Below are 23,976 nucleotides of genomic sequence, written 5' to 3'. Positions count from 1 at the left end.
ATGTACTATGGCCCATCCAACCACTGAAATTTCCTGTCACAATTAGGGGTACTAATATGGAGGTATTCATTGACATGGAAAAATGTTCATTACATAGTGTAAGACGTTAATGAGCTCATTTTATTTACATGTGTGGAAGAATGTCTGGAAAGGATATACCCCAAAACATCAACGTTTGGAAGGAAAACATTTTCTAGGGGAGGAATTATGAGTGAATCTTACTCTCTTTTTGTCCATCCACTGCTTCTGTAATTGCTGTTTTTTCCCCTCAGTGAACCTGAATTCTTCTGTAATACAAAAATAAAATGTACAAAACAGAATACGGGTGAGGAAAATGGAAAAAGGTAAAAATGGAAGTTCTATTCTGCATCGAATTTGTTTGAAAATATATTAATTAAAAAAAAATCCTACATTCAAGTTTATAGTGTTTTGGCCCAATGGGTATATTTACATGAAGCAAGCAATTATTAAGTGTTTGAGAGATAGATTTATAAGATGAGGGTTTGAAAACTCATGAGTCAGCTTTTGTTAAATTTCAGTCTGTACTCAGGAAGTGAAAGTTAATAATGGTGCAGTCTCTGTCTTGACCCGCCCTTCACGTGTGGGCTCTAAATAGCCTGTGTGTGTTGGATAATGACTGTGCGAGAGAGAATCCTAAAATCATGTGTCAGAGCTGGATGGGTGGGTGCGTGGAAGGGAAAAAGCACAGGTGCACACATACCCGTGAAATCTAGTGCAGGACTATTTTTCACCACCTTCAATGCTAGCTAGCACTTTGGTCCGAGCCTCCATCCATAGGTTCCTATATGGTCTTCCTGTTTCCACCCTATGTCCATTCATGACCCTGAAGCTAAGCCATCCTCCCCATAGTCTGGCCCACCTGTTGGATCTCATCACCTGTACCTCACCTCCTGCTCTCTCCACTCCACAGCAGCCACACAGCAGCTAAAGTTCACTCATTCTTCATGCCCTCACATGCCCTTGTATGACTATTCCACAGTTTATTTACCCATTCACCTTGTTTCCTTATCAGCTCTCTGTGGGACAGTGAAGTTTTTTTCTTAGCTTGCCCTTTCAGTGATTGTGTAGCTCTATCTGGAATCTAGAATCTGGTTTCATATAGATTCTCCTCTTTCTGCACGTCCCATTTTCCTTGCTGGAATGTTCTCTGCCTTCCTTGGGGCTTGCTTCCCCACCTCCTGTGGTCTCTGCTAAATTGTCATCTGATTCCTAAGTCCTTTCTTAGTATGCTATACAAAGGAACAACCTCTGTTCTGCTCCAACACCTTCCCCTACTTCATTTTTCTTCGTGGGTTTTACCAGTACATATTTATTTGTTTGCTGTTTGCCTGCCTCCACTAGAATGTAAATTCCCCCAAAGCAGGGACTTTGTTGCTTTTCTTTCTTTTTTTTTTTTTTTTTTAAGATTTTATTTATTTATTCATGAGAGACACAGAGACAAAGAGAGGCAGAGACACCGGCAGAGAGAGAAGCAGGCTCCATGCAGGGAGCCCGATGTGGAACTCGATCCCGGGTCTCCAGGATCAGGCCCTGGGCTGAAGGTGGCACTAAACCACTGAGCCACCCAGGCTGCCCTTCTTTCCTTTTTAAAAAAATATATTATTTATTTATGATACAGGGAGGGGATAAGCAGGGAGGGGGCAGAGAGCCCCCCAGAACTCACCCTGGGATCATGACCTGAGCCAAAGGCAGCCACTTAACCAATTGATCCACCCAGGCACCCCTGTTACTCTTCTTTATAGTCATTTTCTTGGTGTTCAGTGCTCCAAGTAGGTGCTCAATAAATATTTGAAGGAAGGAATGGACTTCAGATAATCATGTGACTGATCTTCCTCATTTGGCCAAGGAAGCGCCTGATGCCAATAGAGAAAGCTTCCGAGCCTTGCCCAGGGTCACACAGCTGGGGCAGCAGGGCTAGATCTTGCCCTGTCCATTCTGCTCCTGCTTCTGCCTGTGCCTTGGAAGGGAGATTAACCACACACACAGGGGCCGTGGCCTCGTCCATCCTGTCTCCTGTGTGTTTTTCCAGTTTATACAGAATTTCAGCCCAGAATAGCAGAAGAAAAAAAAAACAGTTGTTCCTCCAGAACCCTGGAAGCTCTTCCGGTGGGTCTGTCTTTGGAAAAACAGCAGCAATCTCAGGGTGAGAAGGTAGGAAATGGAGGAGGGGTCTTACAGTCGTGCTGTGGGGGCAATGGGCTGGGTTTGGTTTTACAATTAAAATAACATCTGGGTCTGTTTCCGCAGAGCGGTTCTGGAAGGTGGGTGGTCTGTCTGAAGTATCAGGTGCAGCCTTCCCCTGTCCTGGCCCAGGAGGCTGTGAGAGGGCCAGTGGCTAATGGGCTCCCCCAGCAGATGACATAGGAAAGAAGGTGGGCCCAAAGAAGGCTCTGGAAACTCTACCTGCACCTGCCTTGAAAGCCTGCTGGTCTCTACCCTGGCCTCACAAGGAGGCATCTTCAGACACTTTCCCCCGTGCCTCCATGCCTCCTTGAGATTATTTAGACACCCCTTTGATGCATAGAGAGCTCTGGCCTCGTCTCTCTCATGCCCCATGTGGTTTATTAATCATCTGTGAAGTGAGAGGTTGAGGCGTCACTCATCCATATGAGGGTGATGGGGCCCTGGAGCAGTGGAGTGGAGTGAGGAAAGGACTCTGAGAGCTGTTCCAGTCTTCTGAATCATGTCCCTCTGTCTCTCTGGCTTCTCAGATGCAGCTTTTGGATAAGTTTCCCATTGAAGGTGGCCAGAAGGATCCCAAGCAGAGAATCATCCCCTTCCTTCCAGGTAAGCCTTGGATGGTCCCACTGTTGGGTTGGGAGGCAACCTGGGGAGAAGCGTTTCTTAGGTTAAGAAAAGGCTGGTGACTTCGCTGGAAATTCTGGGCAGGGTGGCCCAAACAATCTGCATCCTAACAACTCCCTCAGAGGATAGGAAGCCCCTGACTGTAAAGGCCACCACTCCCACTGGGATCTCTCCCACCATTCCCAGGCCATCTCTCTTGGCTCCCGGCCATGTAACTTCTAAGGAATTTCTTAGGCTCTGGGACTTCGGTTTCCTCTTTACAGAAAGCACAGAGAGATCAAGTTCTTCTGTGAAAGGATGAAGAACTGCAGGCTGAATTCTTCCCACTACTCCCATTGTAATCATTGAGACCCTTAAATTGAGCACACTTGCCATGTTTGATCTTGGATCCTCCTGGCACATTATCCAGCCGAGGCTCTGAGAGTGTACATGACATGGCCTGTGAGTTGCCAGAGTTGGGATTTGAACTCAAGTTTGTCTGGCCATAAGGACCATTAGTCACTACACCATCTTGGAACATGTTTAAGGCAATTGATTTTGTGTAGTTTAGAGGAAACTGCCCAGATGTATCATAATCTGCTGTAGCGATGATATCTTTAATTGGTATACTATTTATAGCTTACAAAATGCTTTTTTGTTATCATGTACAAGTTTCCCTCCTGAGGTGTGTATTCTTATTTCTGCTTGAGAGATGAAGATGTTGGGGTTCAGAGATGTTAGGTAACTACTCATAGAAGTAGTAGAGCTCAGGTCTTCTGGTCCATTCTGGGCTCTTTGCCCTGAACCTATGGGTGATACTGCCTTTTGGCTCCAGATCCTCTGCCTTTTCCCAGGCCATTGAGCTGGGCTGGGTCACAATGGCCTTACCCTCATTACTGTTGGGCCCCAGCAATGGCAACCAGTAGGACCTTCATAAGAAGCAGGGTCCTTGTCTCATTAACTCTCTGGCACACCTTCACCCCATGGTCAGCACCTACTTGGTGACTTGAAAACCAAGTCAAAGAGTGAGTCCTCTCTGAAAGGTGCTCCTCACACATCCCCCTCTGCTAAAGCAGGGAAAGATAAGAGCATGCATTGCTGCCTGTCCTTTGAGCCTTATGCTAAAATTGGAGAGAATTAATTTAGCTACCAGGAAAAACTCCCACATCCCACAGTTCGGGCAAGATTGGAACCAGTCCGTGAGGATATAGAGAATCCCACCCCTGTGTGTCTTTCATGGAGGCAGAGGACTGCTTCTCGATCCCTAGTCTAGGAGTTAATATGGGAGACTTTCATGCCCTACCTGGCTTTACACTGAGTCCTGAGGGAATTTGGAATCTCCAACACCCAGGTTTGTATGACCTTAGATGTTGCTCCAGTACAGTCCAGACACTGCCCACTGAGGACTTGAGAGCCCATCTGGGATGCTGTAGACACAAGTGTCCCAGAGCCAAGATGAAGCCAGCATGATGCTCTGGTATCAGGAGTGGACCTGGCCTTGGGGGCAGGAAGGCTGCCCTATTTCCTCGAGAATGATGGGCTTTTTCTCCCACTGGTGGCCGGTGCTCCAGGAAATCAGCTCGTCATCATACAGTCAGTGGGTGTTTATGAGGGGTTCAGCCTATGCCAGGCGTGGGGCTAGAGGGTGGGATGGCCTGGTGAGCCAAGGAAGGATGTAGATTTGTTTCCTTCATCTAAGGAATCCTCAAGCTACTAAGAGAGATGAGAGGGGCAAGGCCTACTCTGTAATCAGGAAATCAATGGAGGCAGGATGTGACCCTTTTTACTGCCATGCAGTTCCAAGCGTGTTTAGAGTGTGTCATTGTGAGCTGAGGAAGGCAGCCCCAAGGCCTCCTGATGGAGGGGAGACCTGAAGCTGACCTCCAAGGATGGGTGGGCTTGGAGGGTGGGGGGAACCACAAGGCTTCTGTCCTGCCACTACCAGAGTCCAATGTCTGGGGAATCATGCTGCCTGGCTTCCACCTGCAGCATCTGGCTCTGTCACTTACCAAGTGTGTTACCTTCTTTGTGCCTCAGTATTCTCATCTGGAAAATAGGGATGATAATACTATCTACTTCATGGGGCTATTGTCAGGATAAAATGAATTAATACATTACAGGGGCTTAGGACTGTGGCTAGCCATTAACAGGACCTAAATAAATGTTAGCCCTTAGGATGACCAATTCCTGACATGTGTCTAGTGCTTTCACACAGCACACTCACATGTGTACTCTCATTTGCTCCTCCCAAGGAGGTTATTATCTCCATTTTACTGACTAGGAAATTGAGGCCACAGGAGGCTAATAGACTTGCACAGGCCACACAGCCAAAAGGTATAACCAGCTCCAGAACCTTATCCTGACCTCTGGCCAGGGCTACCTGCCCTGTCAACCACCTCAGAAGAGGATCGCCCAACAGTTGTTGCAGGACAAGGGCCCTCTCTGAACTTCAGTTTTCTCTTGTAGGCTTGTGGTGAGGATAAAAAGAATTCATGGAGAGCATTTTGCACTGTGCCTGTGCCGTAGTAAATGCTCAATAAATGGCAGCTGTTAATAAACAAAGTCCCCTGCCTCCATGCTGCTCCCAACTCCTGGGAAAGGCCAGCCCAGGGCCCCTTCCAGCCCCAAGGATCTCTGCATAGCAGGTGATATCATAGAGAGGAATGAGGCTGATTGGCTCCCATCCCATCCAAAGGAAGTTTACTTTGCCTATTTTGCTGCTTTTCTCCTGTTGCTTCTCTGATGCTTCTCTCTTGCTCACTTTCCATGACTTCAGAGTGGGTGTTGCCAGCCATGTGGAATCCCACCCTGGGTGCTCCCAGGCCTGTTCCTGGCTTTCCCCTGCCCACTAGAAACTTCCTAACCCTTTCATACTCTGCTGTCTCCCTCACTTGGACAGAAGGAGAAAGAAGCCAACGCAATTGGAATCAAGCTAGGGAGAGCCACGTGGGCATGCAGGTTCCCAACCTGCCCCCAACCCAGGATCCATGGGGGTTCCCTAGGGTGAGAGGGGAGAGGGGAAGAGGGGAAGACAATGATAAATGTTTCCTGTCTTAGGTCAGGTTTCCTAAAAGCAGAGCCTGAGATGAAGATTCTTATATAGGTGACTTAGAGGGGTCCCTCTTGGGTGAACGTCCCAAGTGCAGTGAGAGAAGCAGGACAGGGCAGAGGAAGAAGCCCAAGGTGAATGGCACCAGCTTGTCCCATTGTAGGAGACAACTTCTGTACTCCCCATAGGTCATCGTTTGTCTGGAAGCTTCCCCCCGCCCCAGAGGGCACCGGGTACGGGTGAGGTGTCTCCTGAGGGCTCAGGCTCCATGCCTTTGGAGAAGAGGCAGCTGTAAGCCCACAGCACTGAGCACCCACAGCAGTTTGGGGTGGCGGCATGTGCTGGTGAGGGGGTTCTGGGCAGGGGCCAATATCTACTATGTCATCTAACACCAGTTAGATCTCTGTTTCTACCTCTCTGCCTTTGGGAAGGGTGGCTTAGGTCACCTGCTGATTCCCTCAGGCTCAGCCCTGGCAGCATGACTCAACAGAACCTGGGTCAAACACACCAGCTGCCTTCACTCTTAGAACTCTCGGGAGGGCTAGCAACCAGCCTCCAGAGCAGCTTTGCCAGCCTTTTACCTTGCCTAGAATTTCAGAGCAAGGAACACCCAAGGGGAGAAAGCAGAGAGCACCGATTATCTCCAGAGGGCCTCAGGGATTTTTGTTTGTTTGTTTAAGATTTTATTTATTTATTCATGGGAAACACACAGAGAGAGGCAGAGACATAGGCAGAGGGAGAAGCAGGCTCCACGGGGAGCCTGATGTGGGACTCAATCTCAGGCAGATGGGTCTCCGTTTTAGCTTCAGATGTACCAGGATGTGTTGGGCATTTCTGCAGCCTGGCATCTGGGGGATGTGTTTGGAGCATTAGCCTGCTGCTTTGCTTTGGCCTGTCTGGCCACAGGCTTGGGCAGGGGGCTCACAGAAGTTTGACTGGCTAGTGGAAGTGACGGAAAGCAGAGGAAGTGAGACAAGGGAGGGAAAGAATGGCTTTACCTGATTACAAGCTCCCTTATCTGCCAAATAAGGTGGCAAATCCCCCCCCCAAAAAAAAAGAAAGAAAGAAAGAAAAAAGAAAGAAAGAAAAAGAAAGAAAGAAAGAAAGAAAGAAGAAGAAGAAAAAGAAAGAAAGAAAGAAAGAAAGAAAGAAAGAAAGAAAGAAAGAAAGAAAGAAAGAAAATCCCACACATGAGCCATAAATCTTAGGATCTAGGACATAGGCTTGTGGTGTCTTGAGTGGTGTCTGGCTTGAGTTCAGGGTCAGTCTGTGGGTTGGAAGAGTGGAGAGGGTCTGGGGCTTCTGTGGCCAAAGGCAGAGGCTCTATCCCAGAAGACTGAGTGTCCTGCAGTACTGCTGGAGTGGGGATTGGGGGCGAGGCAGCTGAGAGCAGGGTCACCAAGGTGATGACACAAAGCCGGGGCAGTTATCAGGCCAGTGGTCTGATATTTGCATATCCATCAAATCCTAGATAAAATTTTGTAGGGGCACTGTCCTGAGTGAGGCTTCCCCATCCAACCCAGTTGTTTCGCTGGGTCTGGAACCTGCTATCTGGCCCTAAGGGTGGACATCCACTATACCCAGACCTTTCTGTGTGTTCATGAGGCCTGCAGAGCCCATGGGAGGGACACGGGGAACTTATGGCCTTCATGTGGGACAGGTGGTTCTCTCCAGCAAGGCATCTCTGGAAAGAAAACCCAAGTGGTGTTTCAGGCAGGCAGAGGCAGAAAATTATGCCAGGGCCTGATGCCCTGGGTGATCGGGGAAGGGGAGAAGGGGAAGTACTCTCTCCAGGCTCACGTTATGTGAGACTGAGGGAGGTACTCCTGGCTCTTTTCACTGACTTTTGTGGCCTTCCTTTGAGACAAGGCCTCTATCTGCTTCTCCCGCATTTCCATCACGGGGCTGGACACATAGTGGCTGCTTTATTGAGACCCCTGGGTTGATCATGAATTGAGCATTCTCCCTTAGGTATGAGCTCCGTTTTATTGAGCTCCTACTATGTGTCTGGCCTTGTACTGGGCATACTACATACCTTTTCCCCAGTCCTCACTGCAGAGTAGGGAGTATTATCCCATTTTAGAGAGAAATCAAGTCACTTGCCCATACCCCTTAGCCATTAAGTAGTAGAGCTGGCATCTTCCTGCTGTGCCCTGTGTCTTTCCTTGGGTGGGGAAGAACTCCCCAGCCAGCCCCAGCTAGAAGCTTTCCCTCACCCACTTTGTTGCCTCCACATCCCCCAGGCAAGGGACCTGGGAATTTCTGCCCAAATGACCCAGCACCCCCATGGTCCCTCCAGCTGCCATGGCTGTCTCGTGCTTCAGGAGTACACTGTGTGGGGCAGGGAGGTGACCTGTAAGGGCTCTCATTCTATTGAGTGCCTGAGGTCACTGCAGCTGAAGAACTGATTTTTTTTTTTGCGCTTAAACTGTTTAGTTTATTATTATTTTAATATGATTACAAGCAGGATTGCCCCAAGACTTTCAGAGCACTGTCTTCATTTAATTATGAGTCTAACAAGATTGCCTATTTGGTTTCCTAAGTCATAGCATTTTTTTTCTTAACTTTTTATTTTGAAATAAACTCACCAGATGTTACAAAACTACTAGGCACTCTGCATTCCTCCCCTGCAATGTCTCCACCACCACACTGCAGGGTAGGTGGCATTGTTCCCAGTTTAAGGAGAAGTCAGTTCACTTTCTGCCATCACACAGCCACTGAGTGGTGTACTGGTTGGCCACCTTCTCCCAGGGGTAATGTCTTGGGTAACTAGAGGTCATTATCAAAGCCAGGAAATTGATAATGGAAATTGATAAGTCAGTTACCTAAGCTACAGACCTGAGATTTTTATTGTAAGAGGCTAGTAAGTGTTAGTGGACAGGCATGCCAGCTGGTCCTTCAGAAGGAGGCAGTGCTTGACAATAGTCCCTGAGAAGCTCCACTCCCAGACCTGCCCTCTTGGCATTCTCACCTCCAGGGGAAAAGCAGACGTGAACCTTATTATACGTTAAGACCTATTCCTGAGAAGCCCTGTGGGACAAATCACATCATCTTTTAGGTGTCACTGTCCTAAATACTATTCTTTTTAAGCGATAATCATGGGTTCAATCCTTTTGCAAAGCAGAGCACTCCTTTTTTTGGAAAAGGGAGCAGCAGCGTTGACCCCAGGAGGAGCAAAGGAACTCTGGTCAAGAACTGTGAGTGATCTGAGACTTTATCCTATTTGCAAGCCAGCTGGTTAGCTTACCTTGCTTTCATGAATGCCAGCAGAAAATATGAGACTTCTGAGGCAGAGAAAAGATTTTATTAGGGCACATTTGCATCAGTTCCCTTTGCCTCCAAGTCCCCTGGGGGTGACCCATGGGCCCAGGTGAATCCCTGTGGGTTATGTTATAGGAGAGGAACCCAGACCTTAGGGAGACCACACCTCTTGTAGCGTGCAGCAAGCAAACCTACCGTGTTTGCTTTGGAGAGACACACCATCTCAGCGTCCCAAGGTCCCAAGGCGATCTGCAGACCTGCTGTTTACTCCAGAGCACTGACACTACCTCTGTCCTCTAAGCTGTTTCTTTACAAAAACCTTTGAAAAGATAATTCAGAACAAAAGGGATTTACTGCCTTGTTGACAAGACCTGCAGAAATGCAGGCAAGCCAGGGGGATTATCTCACAAGTATATCTTTTGCTCTCTGGGGTCTCTTGCTTTTTGGAGGAGTGGACAGAAATGATGTTCTTTAGGGCAGTGGCCAAGTGTGGTGGGCTCAGCAGCCTCTCAGGGCAGCCTACTGTTTACATGGAACTTTCTTCCTTGTTTTAAAAGACTGTTGTGGAAAATCCATCTCCTGTTGCCCATCCTGGGATTGGAGTAGATTTCCTGTGTATCCTGAGTTTGTCAGTCTGAGGAGGCTCCCTGGGAGGAAATGGCCATTACAGAGTGAAGTAGACTGTGTAGCTGCTGATGTAAAAAGCAAACAACCGCGACCAGGGTTTGAAGGAGCTCAGAAGCCAGGCGGTGGAGCAGAAGGAGGTGAACTCTCTCTGCAAAGGCTATGTGAGCTCCCTCCCACTCACAGGCCATCCGTGTCTCTGTGCTGCCTGGGACTGGGCCTCTGAGCTTCTAGAAAGCCCCTCATCCTTTTTTTAAAAAAATATTTTATTTATTTATTTGAGAGAGAGAATATGAGAGGGAGAGAGAGATCACTAGCAGTTGGGGGTAGAGGGAGAAGCAGGCGCACTGCTGAGCAGGGAGCCTGAGGTGGGGCTCCATCCCAGGACCCCGAGATCATGACCTGAGCCGAACACAGATGCTTAACCGACTGAGCCACCCAAGCACCCTGAAAGCCCCTTCAACCTAATACCTGAGCCAGTGTCACCCCTAGGCATCACTGCTCCTGTGTTGATGGATCCCCAAGAAGCCGGATAGCTTAGGAAGAAAAGTGAACCATAATTAAAGTAGGTGCTGCCCGCCTTGTGACCTTCTGAGCTTGGAGGCATGTATTTTTAGACAGCAGGCATGCTCGGTTCTTTTGTACTGGCTCACCAGTTTACATACCGGCCCCTTAACGAAGAGGCAGTTTGGAGCCACAGGGCAGGAGGGTGCTGGGTGATCCAGGGCCTGCCTCTCCCTGCCCCCCCAGGGCCCTGCGCTGCAGATCCGGTGTTTGTTCAAGCGCAGAAGGAAGCAGGGGGGAAGGGATGTCTTGGGTTAGAGCTGGTCCATGGCTGTGGCGTGGGGGGAGAGCTGGCTCTCTCCCTGGGCTGGAGGCATTTCTGTGTGTCTGCAACCAGGCGCCAGCCTGGGAAAGCCCTCCCCAAAGGGCCTCGGAAGCCAGGAGCGAGGCAGCGGCTCACAGACTCTGGCAGACACTGCAGCCCCCTGGGGAGAATGCCCAAGAGGTTTCTGAGCCTCACTGATGACCTGGGTGGCAGGAAAAGCCAAACCTTCTACGTGATGGAGAAGGAAAAATAAGGTCTGCTGGTAATGCCAGGGTTTTAAGAAGATCGGCAAGATTATAGGCCTAAGAGGCGCTGTGTATTGTTTTAAAAGTGGCTTTCCTCTAACCTCCCCTGGAAGTGCTGCGTCCTCTCTTGCTGTAATTACTCCCTCCACTCCCCCCCACCCCCCAAATCATTCTCTCACTCTGTAATCTGGGGCGGTGGTTCTTGGGGCCTGCTGTCAGCAGCTAGTTCTGAACACTACGTGAAAAAGCTGCATTCGTTCATCCCTGTCGTTGGGATTTACTGAGCACCTACTGCGTTCCAGGCCTAGCTGTAGGCACTGGTGATGTAGCTGGGGACAAAGTAGACCAGGCCTCTGCTCCCAGGAAGTTCACCTTCCAGGGGGGCAAGTCAGACAGCAAACAAATAAAGGAGCCATTTCCAATAGTGACAAGAGCCAGAAAGAAAAATAACCAGGTATCGTGGCTCGGGCATGAGATTAGGTCAAAAAAGGCCTCTTTGCAGCGGTGACACTGAGCCAGGCATGGCAGATCAGGGCTGAGGGGCCAGTGGGGCAGAAGGAGCTGTGGAATTAAGAAGCTCTAAAGCGCGTCTCCCGTGGCAAAGCTGCCCAGGAAGGGGAAGGCCCCACACGCTTGCATAAGCTGCATGACTGGCCCAGGCATACAGCCTCCAGGGTCGGTTTCTTCATCGGTCAAATGGGTTAATGATGGTTTGGGATGATGTTCCAAGCGTTCATGCAGAGCAAGCGCTGTGTGGGCTGCAGAGGGAGAAGCTCTGGGGCCGTGCACCTGCCTCTCCTCCAGGCAGCTTTGCGGCCAGACAGGGCTGCGGGCTTTCCTCGGCTCTGCCCTCTGCCTGCCCTCCCGCCCTGTGCTGACTCAGCTCTGCCCGTCGCATCTCAGCCCCGGTGGCATTTTGTGCTGCTCCTTGCCTGTGGTAACTTGTAAGGAGCTGGTTTCCAAGGAGTTCCAAGGAGTTGATAATCTACCCAGGTGGCTGCTCTGGGCTGGAAGATGAGCCCCCCCCCCTCCCCCGCAAGCAGCCCTGGCCCCGTCACCACTATAACACAGCAGGGCCACCAGCTTTGCAGGCTGACAGCTCTGGAGCTGCAGTTCTTGCTGGGAAGAAGGGATTTTGCAGAGGAAGCAGCCACTCCAAGGCCTCTTTTATTTTCAAAAGTAAGTGTGGATCAGGTCCCTCAGCCATTGCCCTGTGTCATCCCCACATTTTGAGACCAAGGAAAGAGGTCACTTCATGACAACTTGTCTTCCTTGTCCAGAGATAATTCTAGAAGGGGATCAAACTTCTAAATACCCACCCCAAATCCTCAGCCCTGAATGGAATGTAACCTCTGCCTCTGATCTAAGCAGAAATGTGTATCTTTTCATGGGTTAGTTGGTCCATTTTATTTCACGTACAGGAAAATGTGCCCAGATCGGGGCATCCAGATGCCAGGTTCAGGCGTAGCTCTTGTAATCCCCGAGGCCCAAAATGGAAGAAGGTAAACTAGAGTGACCAGGGATCACCTTGCGTGTTGGCAGAGTCACCAGATGCTGGTGATTTCAGGTCGCCGTGACATTCCTGGTCTCTCCACCTGAAAATAAATTGTTTCCTTGGTGGATGCCTAAGCATCCTTTTATGAGGGTCAGATCCTTTCACTCCATGCTTCGAGGGGACTGCTGTCCCCCCGGAGCGGCTTGTCACTAAATAAACATTCAAAGTGTGGATGACCGACAGGCCAGTTCCCTGATCCCAGGTGTGGCTGAGGTGAGAGCAGGAAGGAAACTGAAGCAGAAGAAGGCAGAAGGTTGTGGGCCTCTGGGGTACCATGAGAAGCCTGGTCAATGAGACTATGAGATTTCAGCATGGCTGCTGCACAGGCCTCTGCAGTACAGTTGTCATGGGCCCCCCTGAGGGGTGAGGATTTGTCTTCTGTGCAGGAAGAAGCCTCTGAAAGGTTTTAGGCTGCGGGGCCACATGATCATATTTCTGTTTTGAAATGATCCCTCAGCCAATGTGTCAGTGTCTGGAAGGGCCAGGGAGCAAGCGTGAAGTGGGAAGCTGGCAGGGGACAAAGCACGGTGAGAGGTGTAGGTGGCTTGGCCTCAGCTGGACAATGGTGTGGAGAGAAGTCGGTCTGAGACCTGTTTTAGAGGAACAGCCAGAGGACTTGCTGAAGGATCGGGTGAGGGAGAGATGGAGATAGATGATGCCCATGGTTCTGCTGGGGGCAGCCCTGGCCAAGATGGCAGACCCAGTGCTTCCTGGCACCCTCTCCAAACTCCCATCTCCCATCTTGGACTTTACCCCGGGGAGTAAAAGGAAATGATGCCCTCCCTTCTCCCTGAGATAGCTGAAGTCTTCAGCACAGTGAAAGATGCTTTCTGATTAGGAGTGCCTGCCACCAGCCTCCCTCCCAAAGCCTCCAGGCACCAGACACTCTGGTTTCTGGGTCTTGGACTCAGTGGGGGGATGAGGGGGGTCAACGGGTGGTGGTGGAGGAAGGAGAACACTGAGGTCCATTGACAGGGAGCTCAGGGCCCCCCTTCTTCAGAGGTGAGGGGCCCTGGTGGCAGATCTCCACACTGTCCCTGGCCTGACCCTTCCACTGTTTGCTAAGGTCACCTCAACTGGATCCAGGCCCAGGGATGGAGACCCAAGCCAGAGCTCTTCTTTGGCAGGAACTGAGTTGACCCTTGGAGGCTCCCCAGGCCCTTATGAACTGATGCACCATTCATCCAGAGGCTGCCTGGCTTCGAGCAGTACAATCCCTCTGGGCCCAGAAAACACCTCTCCTTCACCTCCACAGTTCCAAGGGCTGATGTCCACGGAGGGGCCCGCCTGGCCTCCAGACCACAGTGGACCTGAGCAACTGGCATGGCCTGAAGATGGAGTCTGTTCCCTTGAATGCACCTTCAGAAGGCAGGAGTGGAAAGTGTGGGGCGAGGAGGGCTTGGCTGGTGGCACTAACTCTTCTCTGCCCTTCAGGGGCAGGATCCAAGGGGGAAGGGCTGTGCTTCTGCTTCTCCCCCGGCCAGAGCAGAAGGGCCACTTTTCACCATGGGGATAATGAAACGGGGCAGATCCCAAATGAAGCCATGTGACTCCACAACTCGGCCAGCCCTAGAACAATGTGGTGATATCGACAAACCGGAACCCAGCTTTGGGCTCAAACAGATCTAGGTTCACACCAGAGCTCTCTACTTGGCACTAGTTGTCTGAACTTGAAACTGCTATTTTTTCATGGCGGAGGCAGGTAAGCATCGCCTTTCAGCTCTGGAGACCCTAGAGCCAGATGAACCTGCGTCAAACCCCTGCTCAGCCTCCCTCCCAATAGCTGCCTGACCCTGGGCCAGCTTCACTCAGCATCTCTGCACCTCCTTATAATCCTCATCTGCGAAATACCCCTGGGGCTGCTGAGAGCATCAAATGAAATGTTATCTGTTAAGTACACAGTAAGCACTTAATACATGGTGGTGACTTGGTGACTATTCGTATAGGGTTCAGCACAAAAGGATGAGCTCTGTCTCCGGGAACCTTTCCAGGAGTGAGGTCTTGCACGCAGTCTTGTGCATTTCAAGGTCTGCAGCTCAAAATTTGGTTCGCAGATGAGTAGCACAAATGTCATCTGAGAGCCTGCTAGAAATGCAGATTCTTGGCCCAATCCCAGAACCCCTAAATCACAGTTTGCAGGTTACTTACATGCACAGGAAAGTCTGAGAAACACTATTTGGAGGTCCAGTGAAGACTTGCATAGGCTGTCTGACTCTGTCTTCAGGACTTCCTTGATGTTGGTCCTGTTCAGTCCATCCACGTAATATAAACTACTGAACCTGCCTTGCTAAATTAATTTCTGACCCGAGCTTCACGCAAGTAACTTGGTAAGAGCTGGTTCTATGGCCTCACATCCCTACACAGACCTGAGTTACCCACCTGTTTCTGGCACCCTGTGGGATAGGGGCATAAGTCACAGCACAGCCTCTGTTCCCACCAGCCTAACCAGGAGGATGCTTGGGCCCCAACCACACTCCCTCATCAGCTGTAAGTCAGGACATTCTTTTTCCCTGCTCTTCCAAGATGGGGTGAAGTTTGGGGCCAAAGAGATTGCAAAGGTTTTTATTTCAGAAGTCTTTATGGAGATAGGAGAGGCCAGCCTATGAATCCTCTGTGGTTTTGAGGATAGCATAGCATGTGTACGTCTAAAGTCCATGTGTCCAGTTACATTACACAGTTAGGAGGGGGGAAATGCTTGGGTCTTTTAAGGAGTCTCTGGCAAAAAGGTTAAGACCAAAACAAACCCTGGATTTTTAAAAAGGAGAATCTTTCGCTCTTTTGTATAAAACAATTATTGCAAACCTAAATTTCAAAGTAAGGGAGCCAAGGGGGGTTGAAATGAGCCAGTGACTGGTAACTTGGGGCCTTCTCTGCTTGGCACTGATTTTTTTTAAAAAAAAAAAGATATTATTTACTTATTCATGAGAGACACACAGAGACACAGGCAGAGGGAGAAGCAGGCTCCATACAGGGAGCCCGACGTGGGACTCCATCCCGAGTCTCCAGGGTCAGGCCCTGGACCGAAGGTGGTGCCAAACCGCTGAGCCACCTGGGCCACCCCTTGGCACTTATTTTACTCTCAGTTGCTTCTATCTGATCTCAAAGATGAATTCACAACTTTAATAGTAGGTAATTGGTGAAGATGGCTTAAGAAAGGCCTATGGGGTTGGCACAGCTGTTCTCTCTTACTAGCAAGTGGCCCAGCAATAACTTTTTGTGGAATTGGCTATAGGGGAAAAGTTGCAAAGAGCTTCTTGTGAAATTGTGTGTGAGGCTTGGAACTTACAGCAGATTAAACGATTGTAAACAAAAGATGCCTCCTTAAGCATTATAAGTATCATTTAAGTACATACTCTTGCCAGATACTGTGCAAACGGTTTCATGTGCTTCTATTGCCTCATTAGCAACAGCAGCCCCACTTTACAAATGAAGAGTCATGGGCGGGGGTACATGCCTTACCCAGGGCCATTCAGCTAGTAATACTGCAGCAGAGCAAGGATTCAAACCCAGGTCCTTCTACTTCTAAATCCAAGCTCTCCCCTCCCCACCCTTTTAAAAAAGATCTTATATATTTGACAGAGAGAGAGAGAGAGAGAGAGAGAGAGAGACCACGCACAAGCAGAGGGAGGAGCAGAGGGAGAGGAAGAGGCGGGCTCTCCACTGAGCAGGGAGCCCCACGTGGGGCCTGATCCTGGGACTTGAGGATCATGACCTGAGCTGAAGGCAAACACTTAACTGACTGAGCCACCCAGGCGCCCCTAAGCCCAAGCTCTTGACCACTGTTTTCTATGTCTTGGCTGTGCTTGTGCAGAGTGAGACTATCCAAAGATGTACTGCCTGGAAATGAACGGGTGAGGTTTAGTGTATAAAATGATGAGTCTATCAGAGTGTGCATTTCTTTAAACTTCATCTCGAGTTTTGTGTATTTTTAAAACTGTATCCATTAGAGGTTGATCAATGTTGTCCTTTTTTGGACACTTAATGAAGTGTCACGTTCCTACACTAAAAAGTGTTGTCTTGAGGACACTATTTTGTTACTTTTTCACTTGACCTACGCAAGTTTAGCCAGCCACTTAGTGGCCAAGGCTGGAATTGCAGGCATAGTGGCCAGAAGGGAATAACGGGACTTCCGGAAGGCAGGCTTTGTAACTATGTGGCAACAATCATCACAGTTCAACCCCACTTCAACAAGAGACTAAAAAAGAAGAAGCAAGAAATCCCACTTTATCTTTGTTTTCCTATGTGGCCCTAAAATCAGAAACTTTTCATTTGGGGCACCAAAGAGAACCTTAGGAAGCATCACGTGGTTTTACTTGTTCATTCCTAAAACTTGCCATGAGAGGAACTCTGAGCCTACTTTGCTGTCCAGTTTCTTCTGCTGTGCAGGATGGTTCTTCCTCCCACACCTGTGCATTGCAGTAGACTTCAGTGTATTCACTCAGATTCCCCCATGAGAGCAGGTCCTAGCTCTCTTTCACACTGAGCTGCCCTAGCTAGGAAATACAAGGATTGGACTTGATACTGTCTAGGTTTTCTCAAAGTCCCAGTATTTTGTGATCTCATAGCTTTTAAGGCCAAAGGGATAAATGCCTAACGATGAAATATCATACAAAAGAGAAAACATTTTAGGGAAACAGAGGTCTTGTAGGCCCACCTCAAATCCCACTGCATTGGCAGAATATGGCTGCCTCTGTATAAGGCCAGCTTTGTACCCTTCCCCCCACCCCCCATTTCCTTTGGAAAGTGCAGAAAGCCCCCTTGTCTCGAATGCTTCCCTGCAAAGGGCTCCTGCTGAAAGACTGCACACACAGCCAAGACTTTGACCTTCACCTTTGCCCCTGACTTACTTGGTGAGAAAGAGTTCTTATCTTCCTCTCTCTAGGTTTTGGGGGTAGTGGTGGGGGGAACCTAGCTAGGGTTAGCAAGAATTCAATAAAAATATAAATAGAAACATAGCCTATAAATAAAACTGCCCCCCAAATATCTGGAGACATGAATACCGGCAGGCAGCAGACAGTCACAAATCATGACGGCCTGGACAGTGAGTGAGCCTTGTTCATTCGCTTTGGGGTCTCTTGAGATACTGTAGACTTGCCAGTGGGGCCTAGAGAAACCCTCTGTCTTTCTGGGCTCTAGAAACGCCTTCCTTGTTCATTTCCCTCACACCCATCTTCTGCTAGACCAGCTTTGTGAACAGACAAAGCAGTGGAGCAAAGTAATGCTGCCTGGAATCGGACCTAGATTCCTAGCTGGAATCTCAGCACTGTGTGACTTGGGGGAAATAAGAGGATATCTCTGGGCTTCATTTTTTCCTCTGTGGTCATGGGGATTTTAAAAACTGAAGGGTTTTTTTTTTTAATTTGTTTGTTTTTGTTTTGTTTTTAGAGAAAGAGGCATGGGTATGGGCAGAGAGAGAGGGAGAGAGAGAGAATCTTAAGCAGGCTCCATGTCCAACATGGAACCCAATGTGGGGCTCTATCTCATGACCCTGGGATCATGACCCTGAGATCATGACCTGAGCTGAAATCAAGAATCAGGTACTTAACTGACTAAGCCAGCCAGGCACCCTAAACACTGGAGCTTTGAAGAATAGGAATCATGCCTTATTTTTTTTTTTTTTTTATTTATGATAGTCACATCACAGAGAGAGAGAGGCAGAGGGAGAAGCAGGCTCCATGCACCGGGAGCCTGACATGGGATTCGATCCCGGGTCTCCAGGATCCTGCCCTGGGCCAAAGGCAGGCTCTAAACCACTGCGCCACCCAGGGATCCTGGAATCATGCCTTATTTTATCTTAGTTAAGAGGGTGGAGTCTAGTGCCAGATTACCTGCGTTCCAATCCCTATTTTACCTGCTACTAGCTGTTTGACCTTGGAAAGTGACTTAACCTCTGTTTACTTCAATTTCCTTGTAAAATGGGAAGAATAATAGCATCCACTTTGTTGAGCTGTTGTAAGGATTAAGTGAGTTAATATTTTCAGAGGGCATAAGCCAGTGCCTGACACATAGTAAACATATATAAATGTTTATTAAATAAAACGAACCCATAAATCCCCTGTGCCTGGAGTGTTACCTGGCACATAGTAGCTGCTTAACAAATGTGTCAAGTGAAAGACTGAATGGGTACCAGAGCTCCCTATCTTGCAGTCAGCCAGGGTAATGTAATTAGATTGTGTATGAATTCTTTATAAAACCAAAATGCTATAAAATGAAAGCGAGGTTTTATTCTTACCTACCGGGGTAACAGGAGTTAAGTACACTCCCTCCTTGTCCTCATCTACCATTTCTGCCTTATACACACTGCATTTTGTTTGCCTGGGAGAAATGCCTGGAGCTGATGCATCTTGGTGAGCAGAAAATGTACTCATTCTGATGCAATGTCCTGCAGCAGCGCCAGCCTCTCTGCATAGCCTCATCCCCCATATCCTTTTTAGCATTGCACCCACATTTTGCTTAGTGCCAACAAAGTTCTTTGCAAGCCAAACTAGCTCTTACATAGATGAACAATGGTGTAGCATTTTGCTACATGTGTGATGTAGATATAAATAAGAGAAAAAGAAAAGAAAGCTCACCCTTCTCAGAATGCAACCTGAAATGGACAAAGGAGGAAATAAGTAAAAAGAGCACGGAGCTGGGAGTCAGAGCTGATTCTGGGCCCAGGCCTGCCTCGACTTACTCTCTGAGCCTCTTTAGATCTGTAAGGTGAATTAGATTCATTCAGTACTTCTCAGCTGCAGAGGTGCATGGGAATCACGAGAGGGGCTTTATTAAATATGCAGGTTCTCACCCTGCCCCCCACCATTCCCTTCCATTCTACCTCAGCTGGTCAGGGTAAATCCCAGGAATCTGCCTTTATAAGTGATATCCCAAATATCTGATTCAGGCAACCCAGGGGTTCCCTAATGAGCAGTGGGGCGGGGGGGGCATGTCAGTTACCTAGTGCTATGTAACAAATTACCCCCGAAATTTGGCAGACATTTATTATCTCACTGTTTCTGTAGATCAGGAATTCAGGAGCAGCTTAACTGCCCAGTTTTGATTCAGGATCTCTTGTGGAGAACAGTCCACATGTTGGCACAAGGCGTAACCAGGGACTCACGGGGCAAGATGGCTTGATCATGTGGCTGGCAGATGGGTGCTGGCTGCCAGCAGGAGGTCTCAGGTCCTTGTCCTGAGGACCTCTCCATAAGGTGCTTGACTGTCTTTACATCATGGTGGCCGGCTCCCTTCCTGTGAGTGATCCCAGAGCAAGGCAAGAAGGGGGCTGCAATGTCTTTTATAATCTAGTCTTAGAGGTCACCCTGGCATTTCCCCCATTGTCTTGCTGCTCCACAGTTCAGCCATATATGGTGTGAGAGGGGACTGTGTGAGGTGAGGGACCCTGCGGTACATATCACAGGGGCCACCTTGGGGACTGACTACCACAGGCTCCTCTGAAATGGTGCCACTGGTGGCAGCTCTTGTTGTGGGGTTCAGATTGGGGTAGAAATTAGAGGTGGGAAAGACAACTGAGTTGGGGGCCCTGGGGAACGTAACCCATAGGTACAAAAGCTGCAAAATCCACCCCAAAAGTGCCCTGCCAAGTCCCAGCCTGGCTGCTGACATACTATGTGAAGTTGGGTAAGCCACAGCCCTCTCTGAGCTCAGCCTTGACCTCAGAGAGTGAGAAGACTGGATGTGATGACCTCCAGGATCTCCTGGTTCTAACCCTAGGATCCATTTGGATTGTGGTAGATGTCAACACTGGTGAGAACACTGGCTTGTGCTATGCATGCCCAAGCAGTGACCAGGCCAAGTGTGTCCCCCATCCCCTAGCCCCTAAGACTTGAGGAAGAAGTGCTTCAGAAGGGGCTGATTGTGCCTGCATCCCCCAGGTAGAAACTATGGTCCTTGGTCTTGATGGTTCAGGGACTTGAGGTGTTTCTGCATTGCTCTGTGTGGCCCATGTGATCAAACCCCTGTCCCCCATTCACGGTCGTCTAGGATCTCTCGTAACCCACACCCCGTAACCTCCCAACACATTCACTTTACTTTAGCTGGTAATAGATTACCTCTGGACCTTTGTTCAGGCTCTTCCCTCCTTCTGGAACATTCTCTCTACTTCCCTTGCCCTGGCTCTTTCCTACCACTTTTCTAGGTCTGGCCTCCCTCCTCTGTTGTCCCCACAGTAATGGGTCACCTTGCAGTGCAGCGCCCGCAGAGACTACATGCTCTGTGAGGGCAGGGGCTGTGTCCTCAGTGGGTGTTGTCAGGGCCCAGCCTCCAGTTCAGCGGCTGCCCTGAGAAAGGCAGGATTATGAGTGAGTGAGCGAGTGGTGCTTGCTGACCATGCTCAAGGGGTTGGGCTGGGGTTGAGGTGTAGCTCTGGGGGAAGGCAGGCCAATGGGATACATAGAGGAAAGGTACAGAGAAAAAGGAATAGAGCAAAACCATTAAGATCATAGGCACTTCCAGACCACCTAGAGAAAGGCCACACACAGGAAATTCCAGCTCTGCCACTTACTAGCTTTGTGACCTTGGGCAGGTCACTCGGGTCACTTTTCCAACCTTCAGTTTACCCAGCCGTAAAATGGGAATAAACAGAACCTGGTACCTTGCTCATAGGCTATTACAAAGGCCAAACAAAAGAATAAACATAAAATATGCAGCACAGTGCTTGGCACACACCAGGTACTCAGTGATGTCACCTGTTACTTGTATTGTCCTTGCCACCCTTGCAGGAGGGCGGGGAACCACAGAAAGTGTTGGTGAAGAGGGTTGACTGTCAGGACTCCATTCTGCCACCAGAGCCAAAGCTCGAGAAAAGCAGGCTTTGGGGGACTGTGTCCACCCAGAGAGAACCAGGCAAACTTCCCTCTGGCTGGCACGGCCGGGCCTGTGGTTGTGGGGCCGCTTTCCAATGGGCCTCTGCATCCTGGGGATTTTCCTCTGCTCCAGACCATCAGAAGTCAACGGTGTCTTTCAGCATTGCCCTTGGAACCAGGACTGCCCCTGCCTGCCCACAGCCTCCTCAGCTGGCTGGGCCCTTCTGTTGTGTCTCTGTGCCCTGGAGGCCCTATACCCCCAGCCTGCCCCCCACCACTGGCCCCTGCTGTGGGCTAGGCCACAGGGAGAGGCTGCCGGAAAGCTCTGCCCAGAGTCCCACCATCCCCTTTCCTGAGGGCAGCCTCCCCTGGCAGGGAGGAGCCGAGGCTGCAGGGGCTGAATGGGGCCTTTTATTCTGCAGCTCTCCCCGGGAGGGTGTGAGCCACTGCCCACCACGCCCGCCACACCCACATCCACACGGTGGGGACAGCCTGGCCCTGATGCTGGGTTCTGAGCTAACCACACTCTCTGGCCCCGCTCTGTCTGGGTCCTGGAGGGCGAGCCCATCCCTGCTGCAGCCCCCAGCACGTGCAGGGTGAGATGGTTACAAGTCTCCTCCGGTGTATGTGTGTGTGTATGTATGTGTAAATAAGAGAGACAGTCTAGAGCAAGAGGCTGTCAACATACACACTCAAACTTATCCGTTCAGTAAATGTCAACAGAAGCCACTGTGTGCCAGTGCTTGTGCTGGGCCCTGAGGATACAATAGTAAGCGAGGCATCATACAGAGAGGTAAGATCATGACAAGCCACAGTGAATTCTGGGAAGGAGACAGCGCTGGGAGAGAGGCGGTGAGGCCTCCTTCCCCATGTGCTGATCTGCAGTACGGAAGGTGTTGTCTATGCAAAGAGCCATGGGGACTGTGTCCTGGGAGAGGGGATGGCATGCACACAGGCCCTGTGGTGAGAGAAACCTGGCAAGTTTGTACACCAACTGAAGCCCAGCATGGCTGGCATGATGAGACCAGATGGCAGAGGGAGGTGCGAGTCAGATCCTGCAGGGCCTCTCGGGCCATGGAAAGGAGTTTGGACTTTGCTCTCAGTGCCCTGGGAAGTCACTGAAAGGTTTAAGCAGAGGTTTCATTTTAAGAATGTTATTTGGGCTACTGGGTAGAAAATGGACTGGAAGTGGGGGTGGGAGGTACCAGGAGTCAGAGACAAAAGGTCACCATACGCCTCATGGGCTGTTGGCCAAATGTGGAGTGATCTGACCTCACCCTTCTCTGTAACAACAGGCACTTTGTGTCAGACCCCCTCCTGCGTGCCCAGCATTGTGTGCTGTGCTTGTCCCGTGGGCTTCCAGGCCACGTCTCAGCTCTGGAATCCTACACGACATGGGAAGGCTGAGGCCTGTGCGGTTCATGTACCCAGGACACCAGGGTTTGAAAGGCCCCTGGCCTCTCAACTCTGCAACCCACTGTCTGAACCCCTACTGGCAGCTGAATGGTGCTAGGTTTTGATTCTTTTTTTTTTTTTTAACCTTCCCATTGGACCAAGAATGGAAAGATGAGATCTGGAAGGTGAAATCATACCAGCGTGACTGTGACCTAGAAGGTCAGTAGCCTCAACATTTGCCACCGGGCCCCCCATTAGTGTAGGTATTACACGGATTTGCCAAGCACCTCCCAGGCTGTGCTCAGCCCTATCCAAGCTGAGCTCTGAATGAGACCACAGGCTGTGCTTTAAAGAACCCCAATGGCATCCCGGTGGCATCTGTCCTCCATGTGGCCACTTTAAGTACTATTGTATTTAATCCAAAAATTTCTGCCTTCCCTGGGGCTAAGGGGGACATGGGAGGTCAACCACAATGCTCCATCTACCTCCCAGGGCTGGGCTGGCCCAGCCTGCCTGCTTTGTGCCCTGCCTACCCGTGGTGCTCCCGTGGCCAACATGCTTCCCTGATCTGGTATTTATTTGGAATCCCTAGATGTGGGCTACCTAATGGGTGATTCAAAAGACCTGAGCTGTTCTTATCTGCCAGTGTGGAATCCAAAGGAAGATTGTATAGCTAATGAATTATCTTCAGTCTACATCAGTGCTAAAGACCCAGCCTGAGCATTTGGCAAAACAAGGGAGGACATGGTGACAAATTCAAGGTTTTGTTTCTGTGAATGCAGCTCTTCCCAAAGCTAATGCTTGTAGGTAAGCACTTACCCCTGGTTACAGCAATTAATAAAAGTGTGTTCACATGTCGCAGAAAAGGACTTCCTTCCAAGGATCCAGACTCAGTATGAACTTAAATTTGCTACAACTTGAACCAAATCATAAATTTTTAAATAAGCCCGGAGAAAATAAAAGTAAATACCACTAAAATAAACATGTTAGTCCCCCATCTCTACAATAGATATCAGCCATTCTAGAGTTCTGACCTCCATGCCAGTACAGAAGTGTTCACAAACCCCACCTAAAACCTGCTCAGGCACAAGGAAGGTGTTCTGGGTTTCACCATATTCTCGATTTCTTGGCCTGGGCACTGGTTACCTAGGTGAGCTCTGTGAAATTCTTTGAGCTATACATATGCATGTGCACTTTCCTGTATGCGCATTATACTTCAAAAAAAAAGTTTTCTTAAAAAAAGGGAGGAAAAAAATATGTTCTGATCATAGCTCTCTAAGGCTGCTCAAAAAGACTTCAATTCTGTTTGATTTCAGTAAAGACAAGTTAATACCTCTGATATGCCAGGACTAGGTGCTTTATTTCTAGCAGACACCTATAAATCCCACCTGGACCCACTGAGGATGGGG

General features: G+C 49.4%; 1 protein-coding gene across 7 annotated transcripts in view; it reads left to right on the top strand.

Moving 5' to 3' along the window:
* The window catches only part of SH3PXD2A (SH3 and PX domains 2A), a 230,006-nt gene that overhangs the window by 87,663 nt on the left and 118,367 nt on the right, over positions 1–23,976 (top strand). For 4 of the 7 annotated variants that reach the window (XM_072739898.1, XM_072739897.1, XM_025993170.2 and 1 more), the window contains exon 3: positions 2,733–2,808. In XM_072739898.1, coding sequence (XP_072595999.1) covers positions 2,733–2,808 — 76 coding nt within the window. Of the gene's footprint in view, positions 1–1,885; positions 2,173–2,732; positions 2,809–23,976 lie in introns of those variants that run through there. The other 3 variants (XM_072739901.1, XM_072739900.1, XM_072739899.1) reach the window with 1 other exon arrangement.

The sequence above is a fragment of the Vulpes vulpes genome, chromosome 15 (assembly GCF_048418805.1).
Source record: "Vulpes vulpes isolate BD-2025 chromosome 15, VulVul3, whole genome shotgun sequence".
Lineage (NCBI taxonomy): Eukaryota > Metazoa > Chordata > Mammalia > Carnivora > Canidae > Vulpes > Vulpes vulpes.
This window is presented reverse-complemented; position numbering and strand designations above follow the sequence as displayed.